At 59.6% G+C, this 27,691-nt stretch overlaps 2 protein-coding genes across 6 annotated transcripts in view; one reads left to right on the top strand and one right to left on the bottom strand.

Moving 5' to 3' along the window:
• SOX13 (SRY-box transcription factor 13) overlaps positions 1-13,561 on the top strand; it is a 39,387-nt gene extending 25,826 nt beyond the window's left edge. For 4 of the 5 annotated variants that reach the window (XM_062013484.1, XM_062013483.1, XM_062013482.1 and 1 more), the window contains 14 exons: positions 2,677-2,754; positions 7,094-7,295; positions 7,965-8,070; positions 8,282-8,368; positions 8,666-8,838; positions 9,093-9,161; positions 9,323-9,437; positions 9,521-9,603; positions 9,686-9,845; positions 10,065-10,174; positions 10,263-10,359; positions 10,904-11,047; positions 11,848-12,064; positions 13,288-13,561. In XM_062013484.1, the coding sequence (XP_061869468.1) occupies positions 2,717-2,754; positions 7,094-7,295; positions 7,965-8,070; positions 8,282-8,368; positions 8,666-8,838; positions 9,093-9,161; positions 9,323-9,437; positions 9,521-9,603; positions 9,686-9,845; positions 10,065-10,174; positions 10,263-10,359; positions 10,904-11,047; positions 11,848-12,064; positions 13,288-13,561 (1,875 nt within the window). In that variant the 5' untranslated portion in view covers positions 2,677-2,716. The remainder of the gene's footprint in view (positions 1-2,676; positions 2,755-7,093; positions 7,296-7,964; positions 8,071-8,281; positions 8,369-8,665; positions 8,839-9,092; positions 9,162-9,322; positions 9,438-9,520; positions 9,604-9,685; positions 9,846-10,064; positions 10,175-10,262; positions 10,360-10,903; positions 11,048-11,847; positions 12,065-13,287) is intronic. The other variant, XM_062013485.1, reaches the window with a different exon arrangement.
• A 3,305-nt stretch (positions 13,562-16,866) lies between these two features.
• On the bottom strand, positions 16,867-25,756 carry ETNK2 (ethanolamine kinase 2). Its single transcript, XM_062013487.1, has 8 exons — positions 25,547-25,756; positions 21,820-22,079; positions 20,970-21,107; positions 19,686-19,828; positions 18,684-18,767; positions 18,160-18,329; positions 17,062-17,135; positions 16,867-16,939 (listed from the first exon to the last, which is right to left on the bottom strand). Exons 1-8 carry the CDS (start codon positions 25,754-25,756, stop codon positions 16,867-16,869), a joined length of 1,152 nt encoding a protein of 383 aa, XP_061869471.1.
• Positions 25,757-27,691: the final 1,935 nt, after the last annotated feature.

Below are 27,691 nucleotides of genomic sequence, written 5' to 3'. Positions count from 1 at the left end.
AGTTTTGCTTTCCCCTGGAGTGTTCAGATCTGCAGGGAAGGGGAGGCTCATTCAGCACTTCTCCCTGCCTGTCCCAGACTCAGCTGAGCTTCCCTTCTCCCACCAGCACCTCTGCACTCCTGCCCCTGCTTCCAACCCCAGAAACTCCCCTGAACAAGACACCCACCTGCCTGCAGAGCTGGACACACTGCAATAATTTATGTCTTTGAATCATTTTGGTTGGCAAAGCCCCTTAAAGCTGCTGCAGTCCCAGCCCTCCCCTCACCCTGCCCAGCCCAGCACTGACCCCTCAGCACCTCAGCTCCATGGCTTTGGGATCCCTTCAGGGCTGGGCACTCCCCCAGCTCCCTGGGCAGCCTGGCACAGGGGCTCACACCCCTCTCAGGGAAACAGTTCTGCCTCAGCTCCAACCTCAACCTCCCCTGGGGCAACTGCAGCCCATTGCCTCATGTCCTGTCATTCATTGCTTCATTACTGTCGTTCACTCCCTCAGCCCCTCCCCAGCACCCTCGTGCTCCAGCCCCTTCCCTAACTTCTTATTAAGTTGTAGACAAAAAAATAACCCCCAGAGCATGCTGCAGCCTGTTTAATCTTGAGGCCAGGAGCTGGGAATGACCAGAGCAGTCTCCAGCCATCACGTGGGCTGTGCTGGGATTGTTTCTGTGCCTTTTCCCTCGGGGCTTTGCAGGGTTTTAAATCATCCCAGCGCCACGGAGTTTCCTCCACTTCCCTGATGAGATCATTCCCAGCCTCATAAATCTCATGGTCAGGAAGTTCCACCTGAGCTTGAGTTGAATTTTCCCCCCCTCCCCTTTAAAACCATCCCATTGCTCATCTCAGTAAAGGCAGAACGTGTTGGGGTCGTGGCTCTGAAGGTGTTGGGCTTGTGCTGGTTTACACCCAGGGAAGGATCTGACTGCTGGTTGCATCATTTGGATAGTTATCAAACCACTGGCTGGTTTTTGTCTGTATCCAGTGCCAGGCAGGCTCACTCTCTGGAGCTGGGGTTGTGGAGGCATGGCTGGGTGCTGGAGGAAGGGTGCCCAGCAGAGCCCTGGTGCTGGAGGCAGCGAGAGGCTGAGTAACCCTGTACGCTGCAACAGGAAAGCCTCTCGCAGTGATGTGTCCCTCTGCCATCTTGTAAGAAACCAGGGCAAGGTGATAAACCCTCCTTCAGAAGCTTCTGTGAAACCAGAGTGAGTGGTGAGCTGGAAAATGTTAGTAAGAGGGGGCAGCAGGGGGATGGGATGTGGCCCAGATGAGCTGTGTGCCGGGCTGGATCAGACAGCCCCTTGTCCCCATGGGGAATGTGCTCTGCTTGGCTCAGGAGGCTTCATTTTCCCCTTCCCACCTGCAGCCAGGCTGGGGTCCCTCTGTCCCACAGCAGGGGCTGGGCAGGGAATGAGTTGCATTTTGGCAAGTGGGGTTATTCCATGAGACTCAGGGGAGCAGGAGCTGAGCCTCTGAGGACAGAGCTGTCCTCTGCTGCAGCTTAGTGCTCACACCAGCAGCAACCAGTGCCCTGAGACATCGTGTGCAGAGCTGGGATCTCCCAGGGAGCCTGGGCCATGGATGGAGCCCAGATCCCCTTCTCCCACAGCCTGAGAATTCATCTTCTCATAGGATCACAGAATTGAAGGGACCTTTAGAGATCATCCAGCCCAACCCCCTGCAGAAGCAGATCCACCTTTTCCTCCCTGTGTTGCACCCATTCCCTTAAGTGGGTTTTGTGACTGATAAGGCTTATTTCCCCTCTCTCTCCCCTCAAGTGCTGAACAGCAGGACTGAGTTTCTTTCCCCCCTGAACCTCTGAAGAGTTTCTCTGCTGCCATGTATCAGAGATATGCATTTCATTAGCCCTGGGCATGGGCTGGAGGCCTTTGAAGAAGGCAGGTTGTGGGGAGAGGGTGTGTTTATGAATAGAGTAACTGCCATGCTAGCTGGTTGGCATTGCTGTAGGGTTAAATCTCCAAGTGCTGTGTGGTAACAGGAGACCTGGAGCTGCTGCTTTTCATCTCAGCAGATGGAGAACTAATGTTCCCCCCCCCCAAAAAAAGAGCCATAACGTGGCTTTGCTGAGGCTGCAGCACCAGGAACTGATCCAAAGGCAAAGGGGGAGATCAACCCTCACGAAAGGCATGAGGAGGGGAGTCCCACACCTGGCTGGAGAGGGGATAGAGGAGACCTGAGTGGAAGAGGGGTGCTTGAGGTGGCACATCCTTCCGTTGCCGGGGCTTTCCGTGACGCTGATGCTCTCACCGTGGCGTCACCGCTTGGCTCTGACCCCGCTCAGACGTTTCCGGGGGCCGTTGTCCTTCGGTGGGGAGGGGAAAGGCCTCCAGGGGACTGATGGTGGATGGAGGTTGGACCAACACTGCTCTGTTTTGGTGTGGACAGTGGGAAATCCCAGCTCCTGTTGATGCCAGAGCTTTTCCTGAGCCTTGCCAGGATGGAGAAGGGGCGGTTGGAGGTTGGGGGTGGGATGGTGAAGCAACTGCTGGGCAGGACGTTCCCAGCAAGTTCACTTGGGCACCATCCTGCCTGGGGCAGGTCTGACCATGCAGGTACCAGCCTGCTGCCCAGTTCTGTGCTTTGCCAGGCTCTTATTGCTGCCCCCTGGGCCTTTACCCTCCCCAAACCTACCAAAGCCCTCCCTTCTTGGCATTGCTTTTGCAGCTTTTCTGGCCCCTGGAGCTCTCGGCAGCCTTCTGGGCAGATGGAGCTTGTGGCTTTCCACGGGAGCACCGCTGCCAGGTAAGATGTTGAGAACTGGGGGTTGTCTGAGGATGTGCAGAGTGTTGGCTGGTGCTTCCTCCCCTCTCCCCACCCCCCCCAAAAACACAGCGTTGTTTCCTTTGCTGCAGCTCTGGGTCAAGGGGGCAGCGGGGGGTGTGTGGCTGGGACACTCACACCGAGGGGCTGCTGTCTGGCAGGGACATGGAGGGCTGTGGCTCTCACATGGTGACAGCATCTCTGGGGCTGAACACATTCAGTACCCACCTTAAACCCCGTGCTCTTACACTGTGTGCCCTATTTCACCTCCAGCGTGGCAGCAATCCCTTCTCCATCCCAGGATGGGGGTGGCAAAGCCTTCCCAGGGAATAACCCCCGGTCAGGGGATGCTCTGCATCCCCAGGGAAGGCTGGCAGCCCCATGAACTTCCCCCTAGGCTGTCCCCTGGCCATCCCTGCCTGGGCACAGCAGAGGAAACCATCCATTCTTTGATGTGTGAAGGCACATCGGGCGGAAACGGCTGAAAAGGGCCCCGAAAGGACATTCCAAGTCTGGCAGGAAAGCGTCCCGCTCGTCTGGCAGGAGATGGGCTATTGTCTGTCCCACTGGCCAGCCGGGATTCCTCAGGCCCCTGCTTAGGAGAAGAAAATGTCTGTGTGTGTGTCTTTATTTTTGCCTCTTCCCTCCTCCCTTTCTGTGTCTCAGGGGTGCTGGGGGCTGCGAATGCTGCACGTGGCTGGCAGCGTGCCGCCCTGGCTCTCACTGGCACTGCTCTGTGGTGTTTCCTCCTTGGGTTTCTCCCTTGGTTGGGTCAGTTCTCTGAGGCTGTGGTTGGCAGGATGAGGCCATGAGGCCAGTGGGTTTGTTTTGGGATGTCTGGGTACTGTGGTGGGCTCCTGAAGGGAGGAGTGTGTAACTCTAAGCCCTCCACTGATGGCTTAAACTGGGGAGGGAGAGGAAGGGAAAAGCTCCAAGAGCCTCCAGTGCTGCCCTGGGCAGGCTGGGACAAGGTCAGCCCAAAAATCTGAGCCACTGTCTCACAGTTGTCCTTCTGTGGGAGCTCTGGGGTAGGATCAGCCTCAAGCCAAGGGGGCAAGATTAGCCTCAAAGCAGGCAGGATTAGCCCTGAGGCAGTCACACTGTGGCATGGGGTGAGGATGCTGTGGCACAGGGGAAGAGGTTCCGTGTGCCAGGGAGGTCTCAGCATCTCACCAGCGCTCCCCGAGCTGCTGCAGTGCCAGGCAAGGCTGAGGGTTTGCCTGTGTCTCAGCTTCCCCAGCCTCTGGAGCTGTTGTGGTGCAACACAAACGGGCAGATAGGATCAGCTGGCAGGCAGGAAGGGTGGCACAGCCCTGGGGAGAATTGCAGGACGTGCTGTTGGGGAGTAGGGATGGAGCAAGAAAAGCTGACGCCAGCCTGACGCTCGCAGCCCTCGTGCCTGGCTTTAAGGCAAGGTGAGCACAGCCATGCCCCTGGAGTTACAGGTGGTTTAAGGCTTCAGTGCTTGTGAGATAAACCCCTGTGGTGCTCCCCAAAAACAACTCATGGCTTCCCAGCTGGTCTGTTTAGTTCCTCCAAGCTGGCATTTCTCATCCCAAAGCCATTCCCTCTCTTCCCCTCCGCCCTGCATTAGATGGGGAACATTAAAGGCGAGGATCTGTTACGCTCCTGGTGCCAAGGCAATTGTTCCCATCCCTATTGTCTGCCAGAGGCAGCCCTGGAGCCCAGCACCTGAGCCTGCTGCTGCCAGAACCAGCCCTTTTCTTGCTCCTTTTTCTTCTCTTCCTCTTTTTTTATTCATCAGGCTCTATAATAAACCCACAATGAGGCTCCTTTCAAACAGGCCCCTATTAAAGTACCGGCCCCATTTCAGGACTCAACTTCCAGTGGCACTGGGAGCTACAATAGCAACCTGACCTGGGGAAGGAGTGGGACATGGCTGTTTTATCTCTCAAACTGAAGGCATGGAAGGCATCCTTGCTGCTGCTGCCCCATTGCTTGGACAGCACTGCAGTCACAGGGAGAGCAGAGCTGTGGCAGGGATGCACTGAGCTGTGTGTGTGGGTTTGCTTTTGAAAAGGGCACACACCTGCAGGTCCTGACTCGGGAAAGCACCCATAGAGTAGTTTCAGTTGGCAAAGCCCTTGAAGCTGCTGCAGTCCCAGCCCTCCCCTCACCCTGCCCAGCACCACTGACCCCTCAGCACCTCAGCTCCACGCCTTTGGGATCCCTCCAGGGCTGGGCACTCCCCCAGCTCCCTGGGCAGCCTGGCACAGGGGCTCACACCCCTCTCAGGGAAACAGTTCTGCCTCAGCTCCAGCCTCAACCTCCCCTGGGCCAACTGGAGCTGTTTCCTCTTGTTACTAGGGGGCAAAACCCGACCCCCAGCTCCCTGCAGCCTCCTGGCAGGGAGTGTCAGAGAGTGCTGCTGGCTGCCCTCAGCCTCCTCTTCTCCAGGCTCAACACCCCCATTCCCTCAGCCCCTCCCCAGCCCCTTGTGCTCCAGCCCCTTCCCCAGCTCAGTGCCCGGCTCTGGCCACGCTGCAGCCCCTCAGTGTCCCTGTGGCAGTGAGTGAGGGGCCCAGCACTGACACAGCCCTGGAAGGAAAAGCTGAGAGGCTGCAGCACCGTGTGCTCATGCTTCCCTTTCCCCACCTGTACCACACCGAGCCGCCTCACAGGGCCAATCCTGCCCTCAGCATCTCACCAGCTCCCTGGGCACAGCTTCCCAGCGGCTCTTTGCTCCACGTTGTGCGGGTGCTCGGTGGGGTTTGCTGGGAGGACCGTGCTGGCCCGGGCTGGCCGAGGCCATGGGCAGGATGGCGGGAGCAGGCCGCGCCGCAGCCATGGCGGGAGGAAGCGGCCGGGCCGGCCCAGCACAAGGGCTTGTTCAACACAGGGCAAGGGAACTGAGATTAAAACAAGCCCACTAAGATCAGAAAGGCTGGCGAGCACAGTGCCCTATTGTGGAGCTGTCACACTTCCCTTTACTTTATTGCTTTTGTCCAACACCCTATTGTTCCACTTCCTTTTGTCCCCTATTCACAGCCCTGGCTTTTCATTCCCCAGCCGGCCTTGTTGTTTTCGTTTCTTTTGTTTGAAGTTCCTGAGAGGAAGGTTTTATTTTCAGCCGTTTGATTAATTCGCAGCTTGAGCTGGGCCGTGTTTGTTGTGGAATTGCTGCCCTCCAAGCCGGGCTCAGCCCCCCCAGCACTCCCCCAGCCCAGCTCAGCACCCTCCAGCCCTGGTTTAGGGGGGTCCTGATGAACCGTGGGGGTGGGAGCAGGGGAGAAAGAGGTTTCTGGTTGAGGGGTGCTGGAGCACAAGCAGGATGCTCTCCCCCGTCCCAACACAGCCCTTGGGATCCCTCAGTCCAGCTCCTGGCAGCAGACAGTGTAAATCTCCTCCTTAAGGGCCTCCTTTTCCCTTTATTCCCTGGAAAGGTGAGCTGTGAGGGGGTCGAGTTCCCATTCTTGTGCACACTCAGGGTTGCTGGCCCTGAGAAGGAGAACCCCTGGCTGCAGGATGGTCCTGGTGAGCTCCTGGCATGCCCAGCACTGACATGGGGACATGGCTGGGACACATCATGTGGGACAGATCCCGCTGAAAATACCATCTCTGGGGGTGCCCTGGGGTTGTACAGCTCGTTCATCCCCCATAACAGCTCACAAGTCATTTCTGCAGCGCCAACCGTGCCCCTGGCAGCACCCAGAGCTGCATGGGCACCCACAGCCGTGCTGGTGCTGGCCAGAGCCATTCCCTGGGGCCAGCCCCTTGTCCTGGCTGGGCTTGGGCTGCTCCCAGCTCCGTGCCGTGCTGGGGGCTCCCAGAGGAGTGATTCTGGAGCCATTGTTTGGCAGGGCCGGGATTTCCACTTCCCGTCGGAGCGGGAAACCTGCCTGTGGCCCTGACAGCTTTCTAGGCACGGCTCCTGGGGCACTGGGGGGAAGGGGGCAGATCCTGAGCCAAGAACCTGAGACCAGGGGCCTATTGGCTTGGGTTTGGCACAGCTCTTTGTCATGGTGAGCCTCAGGTTGCTCCGTGCCAGGCTGCTGGATGAAGCAGGGAGGCGTGTGCCCTAAATCTCACGCCTCTGGGTAGGGCTTTGCTTTCTTGCCCCATTCTCTTCACAGCATAAAGTGCAAAGGGCTTCTGGCCATTGAGTCCCAAATCTACAAACACCTGAGCTCAGGAAGCCACAAACAAGAGCTCAGCTTCACCAAGCCATGGCAAAAAGCAAGGCCATTGCCCCCCAAAACCATCAGCCCACAGCACGCTGGTACAGAGCCAGGCTGGGAAGAGAGGTGCCACAGGCCAGCAGTTGCCCCATGGTGATGCTGACAGCTCTGCCACCCCGCAGCATGTCCATGAGGAGCCCTGTTTCTCCCCCTCTGGAGCTGGATGGAGCAGGCAGCATGGTGAACTGCAGCATCAAGACAGAGGAGAAGAAGGAGGTGGGTTATGAGTCCCCGCCAGGGGCTGCCCCCAGCACCGAGCCCCGGCCCAGCGACCCACCGGGACCACCAGCGAGGGAAGGCAGCGACCCCCAGCCCCTCACACAGGTGGGTGCCACGGCTGTGACACACACACAGCTCCTGGTTGGGGTCCCACTGTTCCTGGCTCTGTTCTCTGGCAGAGGGAGGTGGGTTTTTTCCCTGGGTGGTTATTCTTCATCCCAAGGAAATTAAGCTGAAACCTGAGGATCCCCTCAGGCCTTCACACAATCCCAGCATGGTGGGGTGGGAAGGGCCCTGCAGGGCTCATCCAGCCCCTGCTAAAGCAGGTTCCCCTGGCTCAGGGGGCACAGGAACGTGTCCAGGTGGGGTTGGAAACCTCCTGAGAAGCCTCCACACCCTCCCTGGGCAGCCTGGGCCAGGGCTCCCTCACCTCAGCACCAAAGGACTTTCTCCTCCTGTGCCAGGGCAACTGTTTGTGTTGCAGCTGATGCCCATCAGCCCTTGTCCTGGCACTGGGCACTACAAAATAAAGTAGGGGCTTTGTCTGCCCTTTACCAGCAGGCTGAGCCCTCCCAGTCCCTGTGCTGCATCCCAGGGAGGACGGAGCTCAGAGAAACCTCCAGCAAAGTCTTTGCAGCGTAAAAGGCAGAGAGAGATGGGGAGAATGTGCCTGGCAGAGTGTGGCCCAACAGTGGGGTGGGCAGGGCTGTTTCTGAGCATCTCACCAGCTGCCTGGGGGGCTGGGGATGAGGAAAGGCCCTGTGTGTGTTGCAGGAGTCCCACTCACCCGCCAGCGATGCGCTGGAGCCCCGGCGCTCTGCCTTTGAGCCACCTGCCAGTGCTCAGGAGAAGCTGGACTTCAACAGGAACTTGAAAGAGGGTAAGAAAGGTTTCCAAAAGGCCTCTTGGGCCCCTCCTTGCTCCCTTTAGACCCCTCAGTATTTGCCAAAGATGCAGGGTGGGGTGGGATGGGATGGGATGGGATGGGATGGGATGACCTGTGCCACAGTGTAGAGCCTCGGGCTGTGCTCACCTGGCTGTCCTCTACCTCTCCTTGCTCTGCCCACCTTGGAACCTGCTGGCACAAACAGTGATGCCAACCATCGAGAAGTTACTGTCCAGTGACTGGAAGGAGCGGCTGCTGGGCCGGAACATGGCTGAGTCCAAGGAACTGAAAGGTGAGGTGTGTCCCAGCAACCCACCTCCATTCTCTTCCCTCTCACACCCTGCACTTGGGCAGCCTGGGCTGGAAATGTGACATTACCCATCTTGGCAGGAGGGGAAATGTGTCCCTGTCTATATTTAATAGAGTTCTCTATTTTCTTAGGCATTAGTTTGGGGTTTTTTGGAGGGGATGCTCTCAGAGGGGATGGTTCAGCACAGGGAGATCTTCCTGCCCTATGGCATCACCTACCAGCACCCAACAGTGGTGGTCATCAAGCCCCTGACTCCCAGCCTCTTGTATTTTTTTCCAGGAACCCAGGAGAGCCTGGCAGAGAAGGAGCTCCAGCTGCTTGTCATGATCAACCAGTTGTCCACGCTGAGGGACCAGCTCCTGACAGCCCACTCGGAGCAGAAGAACATGGCAGCGATGCTCTTTGAGAAGCAGCAGCAGCAGATGGAGCTGGCACGGCAGCAGCAGGAGCAGGTGGGCTCAGGGATCCCTGGGGGATCTGCTGCCTGTGGCTGTAGGATCAGGACAGAGCCTCCTTGGGGTGATGGGGAGGTGACTTTGGCACTGGGTCAGTGGGACTTTGCTGCCTGCCCTCCCCACAGCCCTCGGGGCCCTCTGCAGCCCTCTCCTCTGTCTTTTGCTGGTGTTGGGCAGCTGGTACTGGCCTGTAGCCCTGCTGTGGGGGTCTTTGGCACTACCACTGAGCCCCACCATCTCCCCTCTGCCAGATTGCCAAGCAGCAGCAGCAGCTCATCCAGCAGCAGCACAAAATCAACCTGCTGCAGCAACAGATCCAGGTAAAGGCAAGGGACACCCCCTCATGTCCCCCTTCTCCCTTCCCATGCTGCATGATTGCAGGGAGGGGCTTGTGTTCCCCCCTCCTGGGGCCAGGCAATGGATTGGCACCTGCCTGCCATGTTGTCTGGTCTCTCTGCTTCACTCCCCCTCTTCCCTCCAGCAGGTCAACATGCCCTATGTGATGATTCCTGCCTTCACCCCCAGCCACCAGCCTCTCCCAGTCGCCCCCGACTCCCAGTTAGCACTGCCCATCCAGCCCATCCCCTGCAAACCAGGTGAGTGAGGAGGGATCCCCTGGGACTGCCCCAGCCTGAGGGGGGTGACCTTGTCCCCAACCCCTCTCCCTCTGCTCCCACAGTGGATTACCCAGTGCAGCTGCTGCACAGCCCCCCTCCTCCCACGCTGAAGAGACCCGCCGGCTCGGGCCACCTCCAGATGCAGGTACAGCCCCAGAGCAGCTCCATCCCCTGGGGTTGGGGTTCTGCAGGAGCTGTGCTTCACCCCCTTCTCCTCTCCACCACAGGAGACCTCGCAGCCACTGAACCTTACAGCCAAACCCAAAGTTTCTGACCTCCCCAGTGCCTCCAGCTCGCCCAGTTTGAAGATGAGCAGCTGCCAGTCCCTCACGCCAAGTCATGGCACCACCAGAGACCTGCAGACCAGCCCATCCAACCTGCCTCTGGGTGGGTTCCCAAGTGCCTTGACTGATGAGGAAGGCTCATGCCCTCCTTCCCCTGGCCACCATCCCCAAAACCAGGGTCACCTCTGCTCCTTAGGGTGACCTGAGCGGGTACCCACTGCTCTGTGCCATCCCATTTTTTGGGCACACAGCTGGGATTGCTGGGGTGGGATGGGGTTGGAGGAGTGGGTGCTGGTGCTGATGGGTGCTGGTGTCCTGCCAGGGTTCCTGGGGGAAGGTGATGCCATCACCAAAGCCATCCAAGACGCTCGGCAGCTGCTGCATGGCCACAGCGGAGCCCTGGAGGGATCCCTGAGCAACCCCTTCCGCAAGGTCAGGGGGACCCCAGCCCCCTCTCTCACCCAGAGCTGGGTCTCTGACCTGGCTGGCAGCTGGTTCCTGACTCTCTGCTCTCTTGCAGGACCATGTTGGGATTGATTCTTCCCCAGGGAAGGAGCGGATGGAGGAGACCTCTGCACCCCGGCTGGATGAGGCTCTGCTGACCTGTGAGATGGATGGTAAGGATGGATGGGGAGAGATGGATGGGGAGAGATGGATGAGGAGAGATGGATGGGGAGAGATGGATGGTAAGGACAGATGGAGGAGAGATGGTTGTTGAGAGATGACTGAGATGAATGGTAAGGCTGAGAGGAGACATAAACACTCTGCAAGTCCCTGACAGGAGGTTGTAGCAAGGTGGGGGTCGGTCTCTTCTCCCAGCAATGAATGACAGGACAAGAGGAAATGACCCGTTTGCCCCAGGGGAGGTTGAGGCTGGAGCTGAGGCAGAACTGTTTCCCTGAGAGGGGTGTGAGCCCCTGTGCCAGGCTGCCCAGGGAGCTGGGGGAGTGCCCAGCCCTGGAGGGATCCCAAAGGCGTGGGGCTGAGGTGCTGAGGGCCAGGGGTCAGTGCTGGGCTGGGCAGGGTGAGGGCAGGGCTGGGACTGCAGCAGCTTCAAGGGCTTTGCCACCCCAAATGATTCTGTGATTCTATGACAGCTGAGAGCACCCTCAGCTCGTTCCTTCCTCTGCCTCCTGACCTCAGCTGGGGTTTCTCTCACAGGTTCACGGCACTTCCCCGAGTCCAGGAACAACAACCACATCAAGCGGCCCATGAACGCCTTCATGGTGTGGGCAAAGGATGAGAGGAGGAAGATCCTGCAGGCCTTCCCAGACATGCACAACTCCAGCATCAGCAAGATCCTGGGTTAGTGCTGGGGATGGTGGTGGCTGTAACATGCCCTGGGAGGGGTATAACATGCCCTGGGGGGTGTGTAACATGCCCTTGGGGGTATAACATCCCCTGGGCAGGTTTATAACATGCCCTGGGAGGGGTATAACATGCCCTTGGGGGGCTATAACATACCCTGGGAGGGGTATAACATGCCCTAGGGGGTATAACATGCCTTGGGGAGGTTTATAACATGCCCTGGGAAGTATAACATGCCCTGGGTGAGCTATAACATGCCCTGGGGGGGGGCTATAACATGCCCTAGGAGGGGTATAACATGCTCTGGGGGGCTATATCATGCCCTAGGAGGGGTATAACATGCCCTGGGGGGGGTATAACATGCCCTGGGAGGTATAACATGCCCTGTGGGTGTGTAACATATCCTGGGGAGGTTTATAACATGCCCTGGGTGGGGTATAACATGTCCTGGAGGGTGTGTAACATGCCCTAGGAGGTATAACATGCCCTCAGGGGGCTATAACATGCCCTGGGGTGTGTGTATCATGCCCTGGGAGTGTGTAACATGCTCTGGGAGGGGTATAACATGCCCTGTGGGTGTGTATCATGCCCTGTGGGTGTGTATCATGCCCTGGGGTGTGTGTATCATGCCCTGGGGGGTGTGTATCATGCCCTGGGGGGCTATATCATGCCCTGGGGTGTGTGTATCATGCCCTGGGGGGTGTGTATCATGCCCTGTGGGTGTGTATCATGCCCTGGGGGGTGTGTATCATGCCCTGTGGGTGTGTATCATGCCCTGGGGGCTCCTCTCCTCACAGGCTCCCGCTGGAAATCCATGACCAACCAGGAGAAACAGCCTTACTACGAGGAACAAGCCCGGCTGAGCCGGCAGCACCTGGAGAAATACCCCGACTACAAGTACAAGCCGCGGCCCAAGCGCACGTGTATCGTGGAGGGGAAGCGCCTGCGCGTGGGCGAGTACAAGGCGCTGATGAGGAACCGGCGCCAGGATGCCAGGCAGGGCTACTTGCTGGGGTAACGTGGCCCTTCCTGCCCCCCCAAACACAGGGGGTGGGTACCCCTGGGAGGTTGGGGGTGTGGAGGAAAGGGGGAAGCAGCCCAGGACTCCCCAGGTGGTGACTGCATGGAATCATAGAATGGGAGGGGTTGGAGGGACCTTTGGAGATCATCCAGTGCAACACCCCCTGCAGAAGCAGGGTCACCTAGATCAGGTTGCATAGGAACATGTCCAGGGGGGTCTTGAAGAGCTCCAAGGAAGGGGCTTCCACACCCTCCCTGGGCAGCCTGGGCCAGGGCTCCCTCACTCCAACACTGACACAGTTTGTCTTTACGTTTCAATGGAACTTTTTGTGTTCCAGCTTCATCCCATCACCCCTTGTCCTGTTGGTACATACCATAGAAAACATGGATGTCCCAACCTCCTGACACCCACCCTTTAGATAGTTATAAATGTTAATGAGATCCCCCCTCAGTCTCTCCTCCAGGCTGAACAGCCCCAGGTCCCACAGCCTTTCCTCACAAGGAAGATGCTCCATCCCCTCAGCATCTTGGTGGCCCTGCACTGGCCTCTCTCCAGCAGTTCCCTGTCCCTCTGCAGCTGGGGAGCCCAGAGCTGGCCCCAGGACTCCAGATGAGGCCTCAGCAGATATGGCAGAGCAGAGGGGGAGCAGAACCTCCCTGGCCCTGTGCCCACACTCTCTTGCTGCCCTCAGGCTGCCATTTGCCTTGCCCACGAGGCCACGTTGCTGCTCATGGGCAGTTTATTCTCACCAGCACTGCCAGGTCTGTCTCCTGGAGCTGCTCTCCAGCAGGTCACCCCCAGCCTGTGCTGGTGCAGGGGGTTGTTCCTCCCCAGCAGCAGGACTCTGCCCTTGGTGCCCCTCAGCAGGTTCCTCTGTGCCCAACTCTCAGCCTGTCAGATCCCGCTGACTGGCAGCACAGCCTCTGGTGAATCAGCCAGTGCTCCCAGTTTGGTGCCAGCAGGAAACTCGCTGAGGGTCACCCTGTCCCCTCACCCAAGTGGTTGATGAAGATGTTGAACCAGACTGACCCCAGAACCCATCCCTGTGGAACCCCACAGGCCTCACACTCGACTCTGCCACTGATCCCCACCCTCTGGGCTGTGTCACTCACCAGCTCTCCATCCACCTCACCTCCACCCACCCCACACTGCCTGAGCTTTCTGATGAGGCTGTTGTGGGAGGCAGTGCTATGAAATGTATCCCCCTGTCCCACAGGCCCCAGGGCAACCAGCTGCCCCCGGCGTCCTCGGAGGTGCTGTACCAGCGGGCGGTGGGCGTGCAGCTGGCACCTCCTCTGCTGGAGCACTACCTGCCCCGTGGCATGGAGCCCAACATGCCAGTCATCATCAACACACGCAGCCTGAAGGATGCTGGTGATGGGGAGGACGGGCACTCGGTGCCTGAGGGCGACATGTTCCGCTACAGCGAGGACGAGGAGTCGGAGGGCGAGGACAAGAGCGACGGAGAGCTGGTGGTGCTGACGGACTGAGGGGAGGGCTGGGGAGGTGGGAGTGAGGAGGGGAGGGGGGGTTTGGGCAGGGCTGGCTGCCACCTGGAAGGAGGTGAAGGCATGGCATGAGGGATGGGGGTTGATAGGCTGTGCTGGGAGCAGAGCTGCTGCCCGCAATGGGTCTCGGTCAAGCGGGTGCCCGGTGGTGTGGGTGATGAGCAGGGATGTGCTGACTCCACTCAGGGCTGGCTCAGCCTTGCTTGGGTGGTGAGGGTGTGGGGATGTGGGTAGTGTGGCTTCAGCCACCTGCAGCTCTCCAGGAGGTAGCTGAAGGTATCAGGCTGCAGGAACCCTCCTGAGCCTCTGGCAGCCCTCCAGCACCCGTGGGTCCCTCCCAGAGAGCCTCCCTGCAGCTGCCCCTGCTGCCAGGGACACGGGGTGCATGGGGACACCCTTGTCCCTCGCTCAGCCTGGGCTCACCTCCCCCCCTGCCTTTCCCATTCAGTCTTTAGAGCCTGCCAGCAAATTCCCACAGAGCCTATTTTAGCTCTTGCCTGGCCCAAGTACCAGCCAAGGGTTCCAAGGAGCCCTTTCTGCTCCTGGCAGCTCTGGCCCACATTGGAAATCAAGTGGGTGCCTGTTCCCTGGCAGCACCCTCACCCAGGCCCTGCCCCATCCATCCCTGGCACCTCTCCCTCCCACGAGCTGGGGGCTCTGCCTGGGACCTGCAGCCTGAAAAACCAGGGAGGGGGAGGGAAAAAGAACAGCAATGGTCAGGAAACAGAGAGAAATACTGGCTGAAAGATACCTTGCACTGGTCAGAGCCTGGGCACTGCAGGGCTGGGGTGCAGGGGCTGTGCTCAGTGTCTGGCTGTCCATGCTCCTTGGCTGCTGGGTGTGCTCAGTGGCTGGCTGTGTATGTCTGCTGCCCAGCCTCTCTGTGCTCCCTGTGCAGCTCTCCATGGCTGTACATGTCCAGTGTGTGACTGTACTTGCTCCAGAGCTGGCTGTACACACTGGCTCCCACTGTAGCTGCTCCATGTCTGGCTGTACCTGCTCAGTGTCCAGCTCTACATGTCCCATGTGTGTCTGGCTGTGCTCAGTGTCTGCCTGTAGCTGCTGTGTGCCTGTGCTCAGTGTCTGCCTGTAGCTGCTGTCTGCCTGTGCACAGACCCCGTGCACCTCCCTGTGGCAACAGCCAGAAACGTGCCCCAGCCTCTGCCACAGCCACCTCACCAGCCCTTGGGACCTGTGCCCACCTGGGCACCCCTCAGGGCCACCAGCCCTGCCAGGGGGGCTTTGCCCACAGCCCCTCAGGCCCCAGCTTATCCAGGGGAGGGTCCTGTCTCCTCACCTCCCCCCAAAAACTCCTCTCTCACCCTTCACCAGCGCTTTATTTATTCCCCCTCCTTGTGCTGCTCTGCCTGGGGCCAGGGTCCCTGGGGAAGGAAGGGGGGGTCCTTGGGGAAGGAGGGGGGGTCCCTGGGGAAGGGAAGGGGGTCCCTGGGGAAGGAAGGGGGGATCCCAGCTCCCAGGGCAGGGTGGGCTTTGCTGCAGTGGGTGAGGAGGGGGGTGGATGCAGATGAGCCCCGTGGACACGGCTCCTCTCTCTCTCTTGGTTTTATTTTTAAAGACTGTAAATATAGATAGAGCTTTATTTTGTTAATAAGACAATGAGTAACTTAACCTGTATATTTCACATACTTGTTTACAACTGTCTCTTCCCCCCTTCTCCAGCCCCTTGGCACAATAAAAGTGACTTTTCGAAGCTGAGATCGGAGCCTGGACTTTGGCAGCCTGGGCTGGGGGGAGCTGAGGGCCAGGCAAAAGGACAGAGGGATGTTTGCTCCCTGCCAGCACAGCCCTCTCCCCTCAGGCTCTGGCTCTCCCGGGGCTGTTTTCACTTGTGCTGTCTCTCAGCTTTTTCTCCCAGCCTGTTTCCCTCTTTCCCCTCTCACCTGAGTTTGCTGAAGGTCTCACCCCACGTGGCAGCAGGTTTGGGGTTCAGCCTCCTCCACCTCAGGGCTGCCACAAGGCAGATGTGGGCTCATCACTCCAGGACAAGCCCCCTCCCTTGCTGCCAGCAGGGAAGAGACAGCAAAGTGCTGCATGCACCCAGCCTGCCATGCTCCAGCACCCCCAGAGAGCTCAGGGGGGACAGCAGCAGCCCACCCTGCATGGGGACAGCTGCAGCTGGGGCAGGGGCTGGGTTCACCTTCAAACCCCTGTTCCCTGCTCCAGCCCCCACAAAACCATCCTCCAGTTCCAGCAGCTTTTATTTTGCACCAAAAGGAACAGCAGATGCAACAGCAGTGCCCAGGTCCTGCAGGACAGAGTGCTCCTGTGCCCAACATAAAAGGGGTGCTCACTTTGTTCCCCCCACAAGCAGCCAAGGCTGGGGCACAGGGGTCTGATTCCACCCTCCAGCAGTGCTCAGCAGCTCAGCTTGGCTGTGGCAGAGGCCTGCCAGGGGATGAAGCTGTGCCCAGCTCATGGAGCAGGTCAGTTCTGTTCAACCTCCTGCCCAGGGGGTCTCACACAGGGATAATGTCCCTGGGAAGGGCAGCACAGACCCTCCCCCCCCAGCCCTGGGCAAGGCAGAGCTGGGAGCTCAGTGCTCCAGCAGCACAGGATGAGCCCTGATGGGAGCAGGGAGCTAATGGGAGCCAGAGGGCCCATGGAAGAGCAGAGCCAGCCATGGCTGGGCACAGCACAGGGGGTGCATGTACCCAGTGCCCTCCAGCAGCAGCCCCCTGAGCCCAAGCCCATGTGTCTCATGGCTGTTGCTGCCCCTTTGCTGCTTTGCACCATCAAGCAGCACCCACCTACCTCTCATGGAAGAGGGTCCCATGTTCAGAGACAGTCTCAAGCCCAGGATCCCCCATGGAAGGTGCTGCTTTGGGGGTGGGAGCCCCAGGCAGAGGGCACAGCCTGTGCATGGGGCAGCCAAAGCAGCTGGGCAGCTCTGGGGGGTGCTGAGCAGAAGGGGAGACCCCTTTGTCTCCCCTCAGGGGCAGCACAGAGGGGGTAAAGTGGGTGCCAGGCTGAGCAGCAATGGTGCCAGCAGAGCACAGGCAGCGGGGCTGAGGCAGAGCTCAGCCTTAAGGCCACGGTGAGGGAACCCTGGCATAGGCAGGGGCCTCTCCAGCATCTCACTGTCCAGTTTCAGGGTCTGTCCAGGGTCTCCTTTGATCAGTGGCTGCATCAGAGCTCCTCTTCTTCCCTTTCCCACCATCAGGACCTGCCCTTGCCCCTGGCTGGGGTGGGGAAGGGGTGAGGGGGGGGGTGTGAGGGCCGTGGATGCAGCAAGGACAAAACAGCTGAGGCTCTCCAGGCTGGAGATGCTATTTCAGGCTCTGCAGGGCTGTGACCACTGGTTTCATCTTGAAGTACTGTTTAAACCTTAGCTTTGCATATCTGCCAAGAGGGGAGAGAGGGGCAGGTGAGGAGATGGTCCCATGGGGATGCTGCATCAGGCTGCAGTGGGAGCAAATGCTCTCCCCTCCCCTCCCCAAGGGCATTTCTTCTGAGGGACTCACCTTAAGAAGTTAAAGTCTATGGTAGAGTATTTATCCTGGATCAGGCCCCAGCATGCCCAGAGGAAATGGGATGCCTGCAAGAGACAAAACAAGGATGAGAAACGGGCACAGAGCACCCTGAAGGCAGGATGAGTCACTGGGGCCTGTGCTGATGGATGCCAGGAGTCCCAAGGCTGTGAGGACAGGAGAGGGGGTGGCAGCCTGCTGGGGTTGGCACACACATGTGTGTTTTTATATAGTCTGGTCCCATCCTGCAAGGGATGAAGCAGGAAGGATGCTGAGCAGCCACACACCATACTCAGGGTCCCAGGCCCTGCCCTTGCACTCAGGATGTCCTTCCTGGCACCTCCAGCCAAGATTTTGCCCTAAATGGACAGAAAATTGGCTCCTCCTGCCCATGGCATTTACCAGAGAGGATCTCCTCCTGTTTGGCTGTTCCTGGCCTCTCTGAAGGGATGCCCAAGGCCACAGCTATCAGGCCACCCTGTCTCTTGGCATGCACTGGTGGTCTTGGCAGGGGTACAGTGTCTCCAAGGCACAAGCTCCTGCCCCAGGTACCCCCCCCAACCCCCAGGCTGGTACTTGCACCCCCATCCTCCCCTCTGAGCTGCAGCATGAAGCCCCAGCTCATCTGAGAGCAAAGCACTGTCCCATGGGCAGCCCTTGAGAGAGGCTGCCTGCTCCCCATCTCACACAGAATCCCCCAGTGGTTGGGGCTGGAAGGGCCCTGCAGAGCTCATCCAGCCCCAGCCCCTGCTAAAGCAGGTTCCCCTGGCTCAGGGCACAGGAACGTGTCCAGGTGGGGTTGGAAACCTCCTGAGAAGGAGCCTCCACACCCTCCCTGGGCAGCCTGGGCCAGGGCTCCCTCCCCTCAGCACCAAAGGACTTTCTCCTCCTGTGCCAGGGGAACTGTTTGTGTCCCAGTTTGTGCCCATCAGCCCTTGTCCTGGCACTGGATACTACAGAAAACAGTGTCACCCCATCCTCCTGACACCCACCCTTTAGGGACTGATCAGCATTGATGAGGTTCCCCCTCAGCCTTCTCTCCTCCAGGCTGACCAGCCCCAGGTCCCACAGCCCCAGGTCTCCATCACTCACCAAAGAAAACTTGTTCACTTGGATGTAGAGAGTTTCCAGCTCCTCCTCAGACACCTCTGTCCCTCCTGGGTCCCCCTGGGTGAGCTGTTTGTAGGTGTGCAGGTAGGAGTGCAGCCACTGCAGCTGAGTCTCCTTGCTGGGGTAGAGGTGATAATCCACCTCCTTCACACCTGGAGGGGAGCTGGGGTCAGTGATGCCTGAGGGGCAGAAGGGCAGCAGAACCACAGCATCTCAAGGGCTGGAAGGGACCTCCAAAGCTCATCCAGTGCAACCCCCCTGCCAGGGCAGGACCACCCAGAGTAGGGCACCCAGGGAGGGTTTCTGCAGGACAAAGACCTCAGCATGGGGCTCTCCCCAGCACTGTTCTGGTTAAAGACCTGTTCCCCAGCAGCAGTCAGCCTGGGAGCTGCCCCATTTCCCACTGTGGCACTGGGGAGGCAACTTTGTCCTCCATCCTCAGGGATGAGGAGACCCACTGCAACCCAGAGGCAGCTCTGGGTGCCACAGACAGGAGCCCAACTCACCTGCAAACTCATTGAAGTGGTTTCCAATGTCAAAAGCCTGGTAGTTGTAGCCAGTGTACTCGTAGTCTATGAAGCGAACGTGCTCTGTGGGGGCAAAGGCTGTGAGAGGGGCTGGAAACACACACAGGCACAGAGTGGTGGGGATGGAAGGGCCCTGCAGAGCTCATCCAGCCCCAGCCCCTGCTACAGCAGCTTCCCCTGGCTCAGGGGGCACAGGAACGTGTCCAGGTGGGGTTGGAAACCTCCTGAGCAGGAGCCTCCACACCCTCCCTGGGCAGCCTGGGCCAGGGCTCCCTCACCTCAGCACCAAAGGACTTGCTCCTTGTGCCAGTGCAACTGTTTGTGTCAGGCTGATGCCCATCAGCCCTTGTCCTGGCACTGGGCACCACAGAAACAAGTGTGGCCCCAACCTCCTGACACCCACCCTTTAGGCACTTGTCAGTGCTGCTGAGATCCCCCTGAGCTCAACCTTCTCTTCTCCAGGCTGAACAGCCCCAGGTCCCACAGCCTTTCCTCACAAGGAAGATGCTCCATCCCCTCAGCATCTTGCTGGCCCTGCACTGGCCTCTCTCCAGCAGTTCCCTGTCCCTCTGCAGCTGGGGAGCCCAGAACTGGCCCCAGGACTCCAGATGAGGCCTCAGCAGCTATGGCAGAGCAGAGGGGGAGCAGAACCTCCCTGGCCCTGTGCCCACACTCTCTTGCTGCCCCCAGGCTGCCATTGGCCTTGCCCACGAGGCCACATTGCTGCTCATGGGCAGTTTATTATCCCCCAGCACTGCCAGGTCTGTCTCCTGGAGCTGCTCTCCAGCAGGTCACCCCCAGCCTGTGCTGGTGCAGGGGGTTGCTCCTCCCCAGCTGCAGGACTCTGCCCTTGGTGCCCCTCAGCAGGTTCCTCCCTGCCCAAACTCCCCAGCTGGTTGAGATCTCACTGCCTGGCAGCTCAGCCTCCTGGAGCTGGGTGAGGGACAGAGCCCTCGAGGGTGAGAAGCTGCTGCCACAAACCTCGTGTCCTGTCATAGATGATGTTCTTGCAGAGCAAGTCGTTGTGGCACAGCACAATGGGGGATCCCAGCTGGGACAGTGTTTCCTTCATCCAGGCAAGCTCCTGCTCAAGCATCTCCAGGCTGGGCACATCCTGCTGCAGGCTGGGGAAGGGGTGGAATCAATTCCCTCAGGGGCAGAGGGGCACGTTTACCTCTTGCTTCCCTCTGTATTTGATAAATGACCTCATCAGTGACACAAAGTGAGGCTGGTTTGAGGGGAGGGAGGCCAGGTTTGGCTTCAACACCCTCTGGCACGCTGCCTGATAGCCAGGGCACCTGGCAGCTAGCACAGAGCAGCCTCAGCCCTTCCCTTCTCCCTGCTTACACCCCACATCCACCCCCCCAAAACCACCCAACCAGCCACCCCCAGCACTCACTGCCCAAAGCACTCAGCTAACCCCCAGGCGGTTCCCTGCCCTCTGCCAGGGCAAATAGCCTCTCAGCAACCTCCCAAGTGCCAGTTCCAAGAAGAGAGCCAGTTAATGATTAGCTAATTGGCTGCACTGAAGGTGCAGGTTGGGTAAAGTCTGCCTGCAGCAGGGTGAGTGCTGAGGAAAGCCCAGGGAACAGGTTAATTATTCCCTTGCCTTTGGATTCATTCACCTTCACCACCTCTTGGGGCTGCCCAAAGCCTTCCCAGACGTGCCAACACTCACTTGGCACTGAACCCACGCTCCCAGAAATGGGATGGGACTGCTCTGAAGTGGGAACTGGCTGTTTTAATCCATGCTGGGTTACCTGGCATCTCCTGCAATGTCAGCTCAACCTGGCTGCTGGGGTCCCTCTCACAAGAAGGGCTCAAGCTTCAGCTTACTCTAGGGAGGGCTTAAAACACAGGGGAGAGGAGGAGGTGGTGGATTATGGCAGCAGGTGGGAGTCTCTGGCTCAGGCCAGATCCTTCCTGGGTGCTGTACAGCCTCAGCCCAGAGCTGTCTCTGCTCTAATGCAGCTCCCAGACTGGCAGGAGCTGGGGCACTGGTGGGTGCAGGGAGATGCCTCCATCCTACTCTTAGGGGCTTGGCTTGAGTCTGCCCACAGAGGGATGGTGATGCAGAAGTGGCCACATGGCCAGATCCATCCCTGGCCCCATCCCTGGCCCCATGCACCAACCCCAGACACCCCCAGAGGCTTTACCTGGGAACTGGGGGCTCCTCCCCCAATCCCATGCAGGGAAGACACAGAGATGGGTGGGCAGTGGATGCCCAAGCCAGAGCCTGGCTCTTTGGGATCCCTCTGCCTTTACCTGGGGTTGGATACCTTTGGGCTGAGATCCATCTTCACTAGGGTGAGGTATTTGTGCAGCTTCTGCCAGAGGATGGGCTTGGGGAGGCTCCCATTGGCGTGGATGGCATGTACCCTGGCCATCTCCTGGGCCACCAGCCTGGATGGAAACACAGATGAGCAGCTGAGAAGTGTCTGTGCAGCAGAATTCCTGAGAGGAGCACTCCTCAACCCCCACCCTGAGATGTCTCCAGGTGGGTTCCCCCAAAGCCATGTTTCAAAATGCAGCTTCAGCTCCCCTCCAGCCCAGCTGCATTCACCTCTGAAGCATCTCAGGACCCTGCCTGGGTCAAAAGCAGCTCTTACCTCTCCAGGGCAAGCTCAGATAAAGCCATGGCTCTCAGGAAATGGCTATTCACCAAGAGCTGGTGCTTTAAAAACATGGTGCTGAACCTGGCTGCAGTTGGGCCCATTTATCAGAGGATCATTTCAGATGGAAAAGACCTTTAAGGTCATCAAGTCTCAGCCCTCCCCTCACTCTGCCCAGCCCAGCACTGACCCACAGCTCTCAGCTCCACACCTTTGGGACCCCTCCAGGGCTGGGCACTCCCCCAGCTCCCTGGGCAGCCTGGCACAGGGGCTCACACCCCTCTCAGGGAAACAGTTCTGCCTCAGCTCCAACCTCAACCTCCTCTGAGCCAACTGCAGCCCAATCCCCCAGCACCACTCAGCTTTGCACACACTGAGCACTGCTCTGGAGCAAAGGCAGAGCTGGAAACACAGAGCAAACCCCTCATCCCCAGGGAAGCAGCAGTTCCCTCACCCTATGACCCTCCCTGAAGCCTGTTCCCAGCCCCCAAGGTCCTGCACACCTGAAGATGTGGGGGTCTCGCACGTGGTCGGGCCCCAGGGCGATGCCTGGCAGGAACTGGTAGCAGAGCCCGTTCTGGAAGGCACAGTAGAGGTCAGGGGCACAGCCATGGGCATGCAGCACCTGGAAGTTCCTCAGCTCTGTCTCCCTGTCCACGAGCAGCTCCGTCCTCCTGCCGTACACACGCACCAGCACCGCGTCTGCCATGGCCTCGTCCGTGTAGCAGGCCACCAGCTTGTTGGTGATGCCATCAGTAAAGAGCTGGAGGGGGAAGAAGGGCAGCAGAGAGGATGTCCAGACATCCCTGCCATGCCAGCTGGGCATTGGGGGAATCCCCATTCCTGCCTGCAGAGCCCAGGGAGGGAAGAAAGCAGCAGGGCAAACAGGCAACAGAAAGGGAGCAGCAGTGGCAGGAAAGCTCCTGCAGACAGTGACATGGGTTTGCAAGGTCTCCAGGCTCAGGTGTGCAACCAGGGCTCTGCACAAAGCTTCAGCTGCACCAGGCTGGTGCTTTGGGTGGAAATCCTGCCCATGTTTCACCTGGAAGCTGAGGAAGAGCTGAGGCTACATGTGCCATGGGCATGTTTGGAGCAGCCCTGGGAACAGCTCCCAGAACCCACCCCCCCACCCCCAAGCCAGCACAAAGCTTTTGGCATAAAATGAACAACAAAAACAAACCAAAAAAGCCAACAACCAAGCCAGCAAACAACCCAGAGCAAACAGCAGCAGCCCATCTCCTCCTCATCCCACCCCCTCTGCTGCTGCCCCTCCCCACAGGGCCGGGCTGCTGATAGGCAGAGATGTCTCTGCTGGGGACAGTCTGGTGTCATTGCTCTGATGGCTCCTCGCAGCTGGAAAGAAGAGTTTTGTTCTCCCTCTAGCCCAGCTTGGCTGCCTGCCCACACACATGCAGGGGCTGCCCATCCTCTCCCCATCCCCAGCACGCTTCACCATCACCCCCAGGGCAACCCCTCTGCCCCAGCTTCCCCCAGGCAGGCAGGTTGCTCAGCATCACACAGCCCCTGCTCAGTGCTGAGGCTGCTGCTCCCTGTCACCCTGCTGCCTCCATCCCCTTTGGGCTGGGGGAGCTGGAGGAGCAGGAAGGGGGTGAGGGCACGTGCTCCTGCAGCAGCGGTGCTCGGGGGTGGGACAGCTAATTTTAGACATCCCACTCAGCAACTCACACTCCTCTATAGGGTGCCTATATATAGGGTTCCCCATGCAGCCACCCCAGGGAGACTCAGACACACTGGAAGGAGACAGCCAAAGTTTATCCCTCACACCCCTCAGCACAGGGAGGCCCTGGCAGGATGCTGCCCCTCAGCTGAACCTTCTTAAAGCAACCCAGCTGCTTTTGCCAGGGCAAAAAGCTCTTTGCCAGGGCCATGCTCTGCTCTCTCCTCAGAAATGCAGCAAGCAAAAGGTGTCAGGGCCCATCCATGCAGGTGCTGCAGCCTCAGCACACCCACACACACACATCAGCCACAGCTGAAGGGCTCCACGAGATGCTCAGCGCTGCCTCAGCTGCCAAGTTCCCACACTGCTCCCTTTTTGCTGCTCTGGCAGCCCCATCAGCCCTTTCCAGTGGGTTTAGTGGGATTACTGAGCCTTATCCCCCCTCCCCTGAATCCCAGGCCACTCAGTTTGGAGACTCACACGTGGCTGGTCAGCAAGCTGCAGCCAGGGCCCTGCCAGGGCTGCACCTGGCATCCAGCCAGGCTCAAACTACCACACTGGGTCACAGGAGGTGGCAGAGCAGCTCAGCAGATGCCTGAGGCTACTCCTTGCAGCCAGCTCTCAGCAGGGCCACAGAGCTGCCAACCAGCCCAAATCCTTCCCTGCTGAGGTCATGCAAGTGTGTCTCCAGGAGCCCAAACCCCTGTGCAAAGGTGCTGAAGAGAAACAGCTCCATCCAACACCCCTCCCCAGACCCCCAAAGCAAAGCTGTGTTGGCTGCCTCATGGCACAGGCACCCCCAGCCTCAGAGGTGGCTGCCAGCCCACGGTTGGCTTGAAATAGGGCACCTTGTTGCCAAAGTTGGGCTAAAAAAAGTCCAGCTTCTCCCAGGGAGTTTGGCTCCACATCACTGCTGCTCTCCTTATCACCAGAGGAGGGATGGAGGAGTGTGTGCTTCCCTGGGAGCTTGGCTGCCTGACTCACAAATAGCTCCTCAGTACAGACACACTTCTGCCCAGGGACAGAGCTGGAAGGATGAGGAGCAGGAGCCCTGCAAAGTGGGCATAATAGGCTGAAGATCCCAACAAGAAGAGGGCAGAAGAGGGAAGCCCAGCACCCAGACCTGGAGCACAGGGGCCTGAGGATCCCATCAAGAAGAGAGCAGGAGGGGGAGGCTGCTCAGCACCCAGATCCTTCCTGACCATTTTCCTCATCCTACCCCAAAGGCCAGGAGGTTTTCTCCTGTCCCCCTGGCACAGACTGGTACAGCCCCTGCCAGCAGCTGTGTGCACCAGCATGGTGCAAGGAGCTGGCATGAGCTGGGCACCACTCCAGTGCACAGAGGAAAGCCACCAGGAACGTTAATAGGAAGCAGCTGAGAGAAGCAGCACAGCCCCCCCCAAACAGCTCTGGCAGCAGCAGCTGAGGGAAACACAAGTGCAGCTCCAACTTCCCAACTAGTACAGGCTTCATTGATTTTCTCTCTTTAATTAAACACACACACAAGCTGCTGGTGAGCCCTGACCCCCTGCTGATGCCTGGAGCCCTGAAAGTTGGGGTCTTTCTCAGCCAGCCATGGCCACAGAGGTCCCTGCCCGGTGCTGCACCCAGCCTGGGACCCTTCCTGCCCCTACATCTCTGCACCCTGAGGAATTCCAGCTCCCAGCTTCCTCCCTATTGCCACCTGCCCTCTCAGATGGGTTCTCCTGCAGCTTCTTGTATTTAATTACACGTGGCTGTTAATACAGTTCTAACGACCCTCCAGGCAGAGGGAAGCACGTGCCTTCCAGAGGACACAAACACACGTGCACGGGGCTCTGCCCATCGCCACCAGCCCAGGGAGGGCACAAACACCACCAGCCCCGAGTTCCCACTCCAGACCTGACACCCCTGGGCACGAGTGAGGAGGGGGAAAGGGAATCCCGTATCATGCGGCTGCCAGCCCTGCTCTCCCAGCTCTGCCCCGTGTGAGGAGCCCAGCAGCGAGTCCCAGCGCCCATCCAAACCCGCACTCAGCCCACACGAGCTGCCAAAGCTGCAAGGCTGCAAGTAACCCAAGGGAGCAGCTACTCCTGCAGGTAGCACCGGCTGCAGCACCTGCGGGGGGAGCCAGCAGCGCAGGCTGCGAGCCCTGGCAGCCCCCCAGCCTTCAGCCACCTCAGCAGCCTCGAGTGCCGCTGGGGACACGCTTGCAGCCATCCCCAGGCGCCGCTCAGGGACTGCCCCGGGGGTCTCCAAAGGCTGTCACACACCTCACGGTCCCCGGTGAGCTCCGAAAGCGTGGGGGAGAACTGATGCTGGAGGGACAGGGTTGTACCCCGCGGGTCCTGCAGTCAGCCTCCCGTGGAATTTCCACCTCCCCCAGAACGAGCTCTAGAGCTGTCCCGGGCCAGGCCGTCCAGAACCTCGGGGTGAGCCCCACGGCCCCCCAGGCTGGGCTCTGCAGCCCCCTCGGACCAGCCCCGCCGGGGATGCAGCGGCCCGTGCCCGGGATGGCAGAGGCGGGGGAGCGCTCCCGCAGCCCCCACCGCTCTTCCCTCACTCGGTCCTACCTTGGTCTTGACCCTCGCCGGCTCCCAGTCGGGTCTGAGCTCCCGCATGAGCCGCATCGCCCCGGGCAGCACGTCCCTCTCGTCCACCGCGATGCCGAGCTGGGGCACGGCGGGGGCGCCCCCGGGACCCCGCTCCGCTCCCGGGCAGTCGGGACAGCGGCCGGGCAGCACGGCCATCCCCAGCTCCGAGCTGCCGGAGCCTCGGCCCATGTGCCGGGGGCTGCCGAGGGGCCGGCGGCCGCGGGGAGGAGCCGCTCGCCGTTGGGAAGCCATGAGTCACCGGGACCCGCCTCCCCCCGCCTCCGCCCGCCTCCCGCAGCGTGAGGTCAGCGGCTCCCGCACCGAGACCCGCACCGGGACCCGCACCCGCCTCCATCCGCCTCCCGCAGCGTGAGGTCAGCGGCTCCCGCACCGAGACCCGCACCGGGACCCGCACCGAGACCCGTCTCCCGCAGCTTGAGGTCAGCAGCACCCGCACCAAGACCTGGACCGGGACCCGCGCCGAGACTCGCAAGGGGACTCACACCGGGACCCGCACCCACCTCCACCCACCTCCCGCAGCGTGAGGTCAGCGGCTCCCGCACCCAGACTCGCACGGGGACCCGCATCACCCCGCACCCCTGCGGCCAGGACACCCCTTTCCCCCCGCCGGGCATCCCCGGGGTCTCTCCGTGGGGTCTGTCTTTGGGGTCTGGTTCACACAGGGTGGCGATGCCGCGCGTGAGCTGCGCCCCGGGAAGGTGCGGGCAGCATCCTGAGCTCCAGGAGGGATGGATCCCCCTCTGACACCCCTCCAGTCCCCCGGCTCCCGTCTCAGCGACCCCCTCAGGGGATTTACAGGTGGGCTGGAGGGAATTTGGTAAAGACAGAGCTCGGCACAGCCCCCCGCAGCCCGCTGACACCGCTCCAGCCCGGCTTCATTAGCAGAGGAAATAACCATCACTCAGGGCTCGGGAGCAGAGGATGCCAACCCTGCCCTTCAGAGGATGCCAACCCTGCCCTTCAGAGCATGCCAACCCTCCCCTTCCCCCTCCCACAGCTTCCAGCTGCCCGCGGCTGACACCAGTAAATGGACCGTGGAGACTTGGGGGAAATCATTTAAGAAGGGGGGGGGGGGGTTGGAAATAACGCAGCCAGTTCCCTGTGTTTCTAAATATAGAGCCAGCTCTGTCAGTCTTAACAGGATGGTCATAATTGCTCCTGCCGCTTTGCCGGGCTGAGAGCGGCCTAATTGCTGGCCCGTAACAATCACAAGTGTTAATGCAGGGCAGGGGGCGCCTCCAGCCAGCAGCCGCCGGGAAGCAGCCCCGGCAAAGGCGATTAAAGGTGTTAATAGGTTGGTTTAAGGGGCCCAGGAGCAGCACTGAAAGCACCCCGGGCATTTGTCCCTCTCGCTGCTCGGGGCAGCTGTGCTCAATGGGAACACAACTGGATCCACACGGGATATAAATCCCCATCCTGGGTTAGGTTCAAGCTGATTATTTCCCAGCTAAGGGCCATAGGCAGGAGCCATCCTCAGTGCTCTGCTCTGCCCTGCTCTGGAGTCCTGGGGCCAGCTCTGGGCTCCCCAGCTGCAGAGGGACAGGGAACTGCTGGAGAGAGGCCAGTGCAGGGACAGCAAGATGCTGAGGGGATGGAGCATCTTCCTTGTGAGGAAAGGCTGTGGGACCTGGGGCTGTTCAGCCTGGAGGAGACTGAGAGGGGACTCTCATCAATGCTGATCAATCCCTAAAGGGTGGGTGTCAGGAGGATGGGGCCAGTCTTTGTTCTGCAGTGCCCAGTGCCAGGACAAGGGCTGATGGGCATCAGCTGGGACACAAACAGTTCCACTGGCAGAGGAGCAAGTCCTTTGGTGCTGAGGGGAGGGAGCCCTGGCCCAGGCTGCCCAGGGAGGGTGTGGAGGCTCCTTCTCAGGAGGTTTCCAACCCCACCTGGACACGTTCCTGTGCCCCCTGAGCCAGGGGAAGCTGCTTTAGCAGGGGCTCGAGCAGCTCTGCTTCCAGCCCCCACCATTCCATGATTAAAGCACCTGGTGCTTATCAAGCTCAAACTGATTTGAGTCTTCTGAGGTGTACAGTACGACAGGGGAGGTTTAGTTATTTCCCAGTACAGCGTTTTCCTGTGGTGAGAAGGAAGAAAAGCCTG

This window comes from Colius striatus, chromosome 22, assembly GCF_028858725.1.
Source record: "Colius striatus isolate bColStr4 chromosome 22, bColStr4.1.hap1, whole genome shotgun sequence".
NCBI lineage: Eukaryota > Metazoa > Chordata > Aves > Coliiformes > Coliidae > Colius > Colius striatus.
Note: the sequence above shows the minus strand (reverse complement) of the source record. Positions and strands in the feature narration are given on the sequence as shown.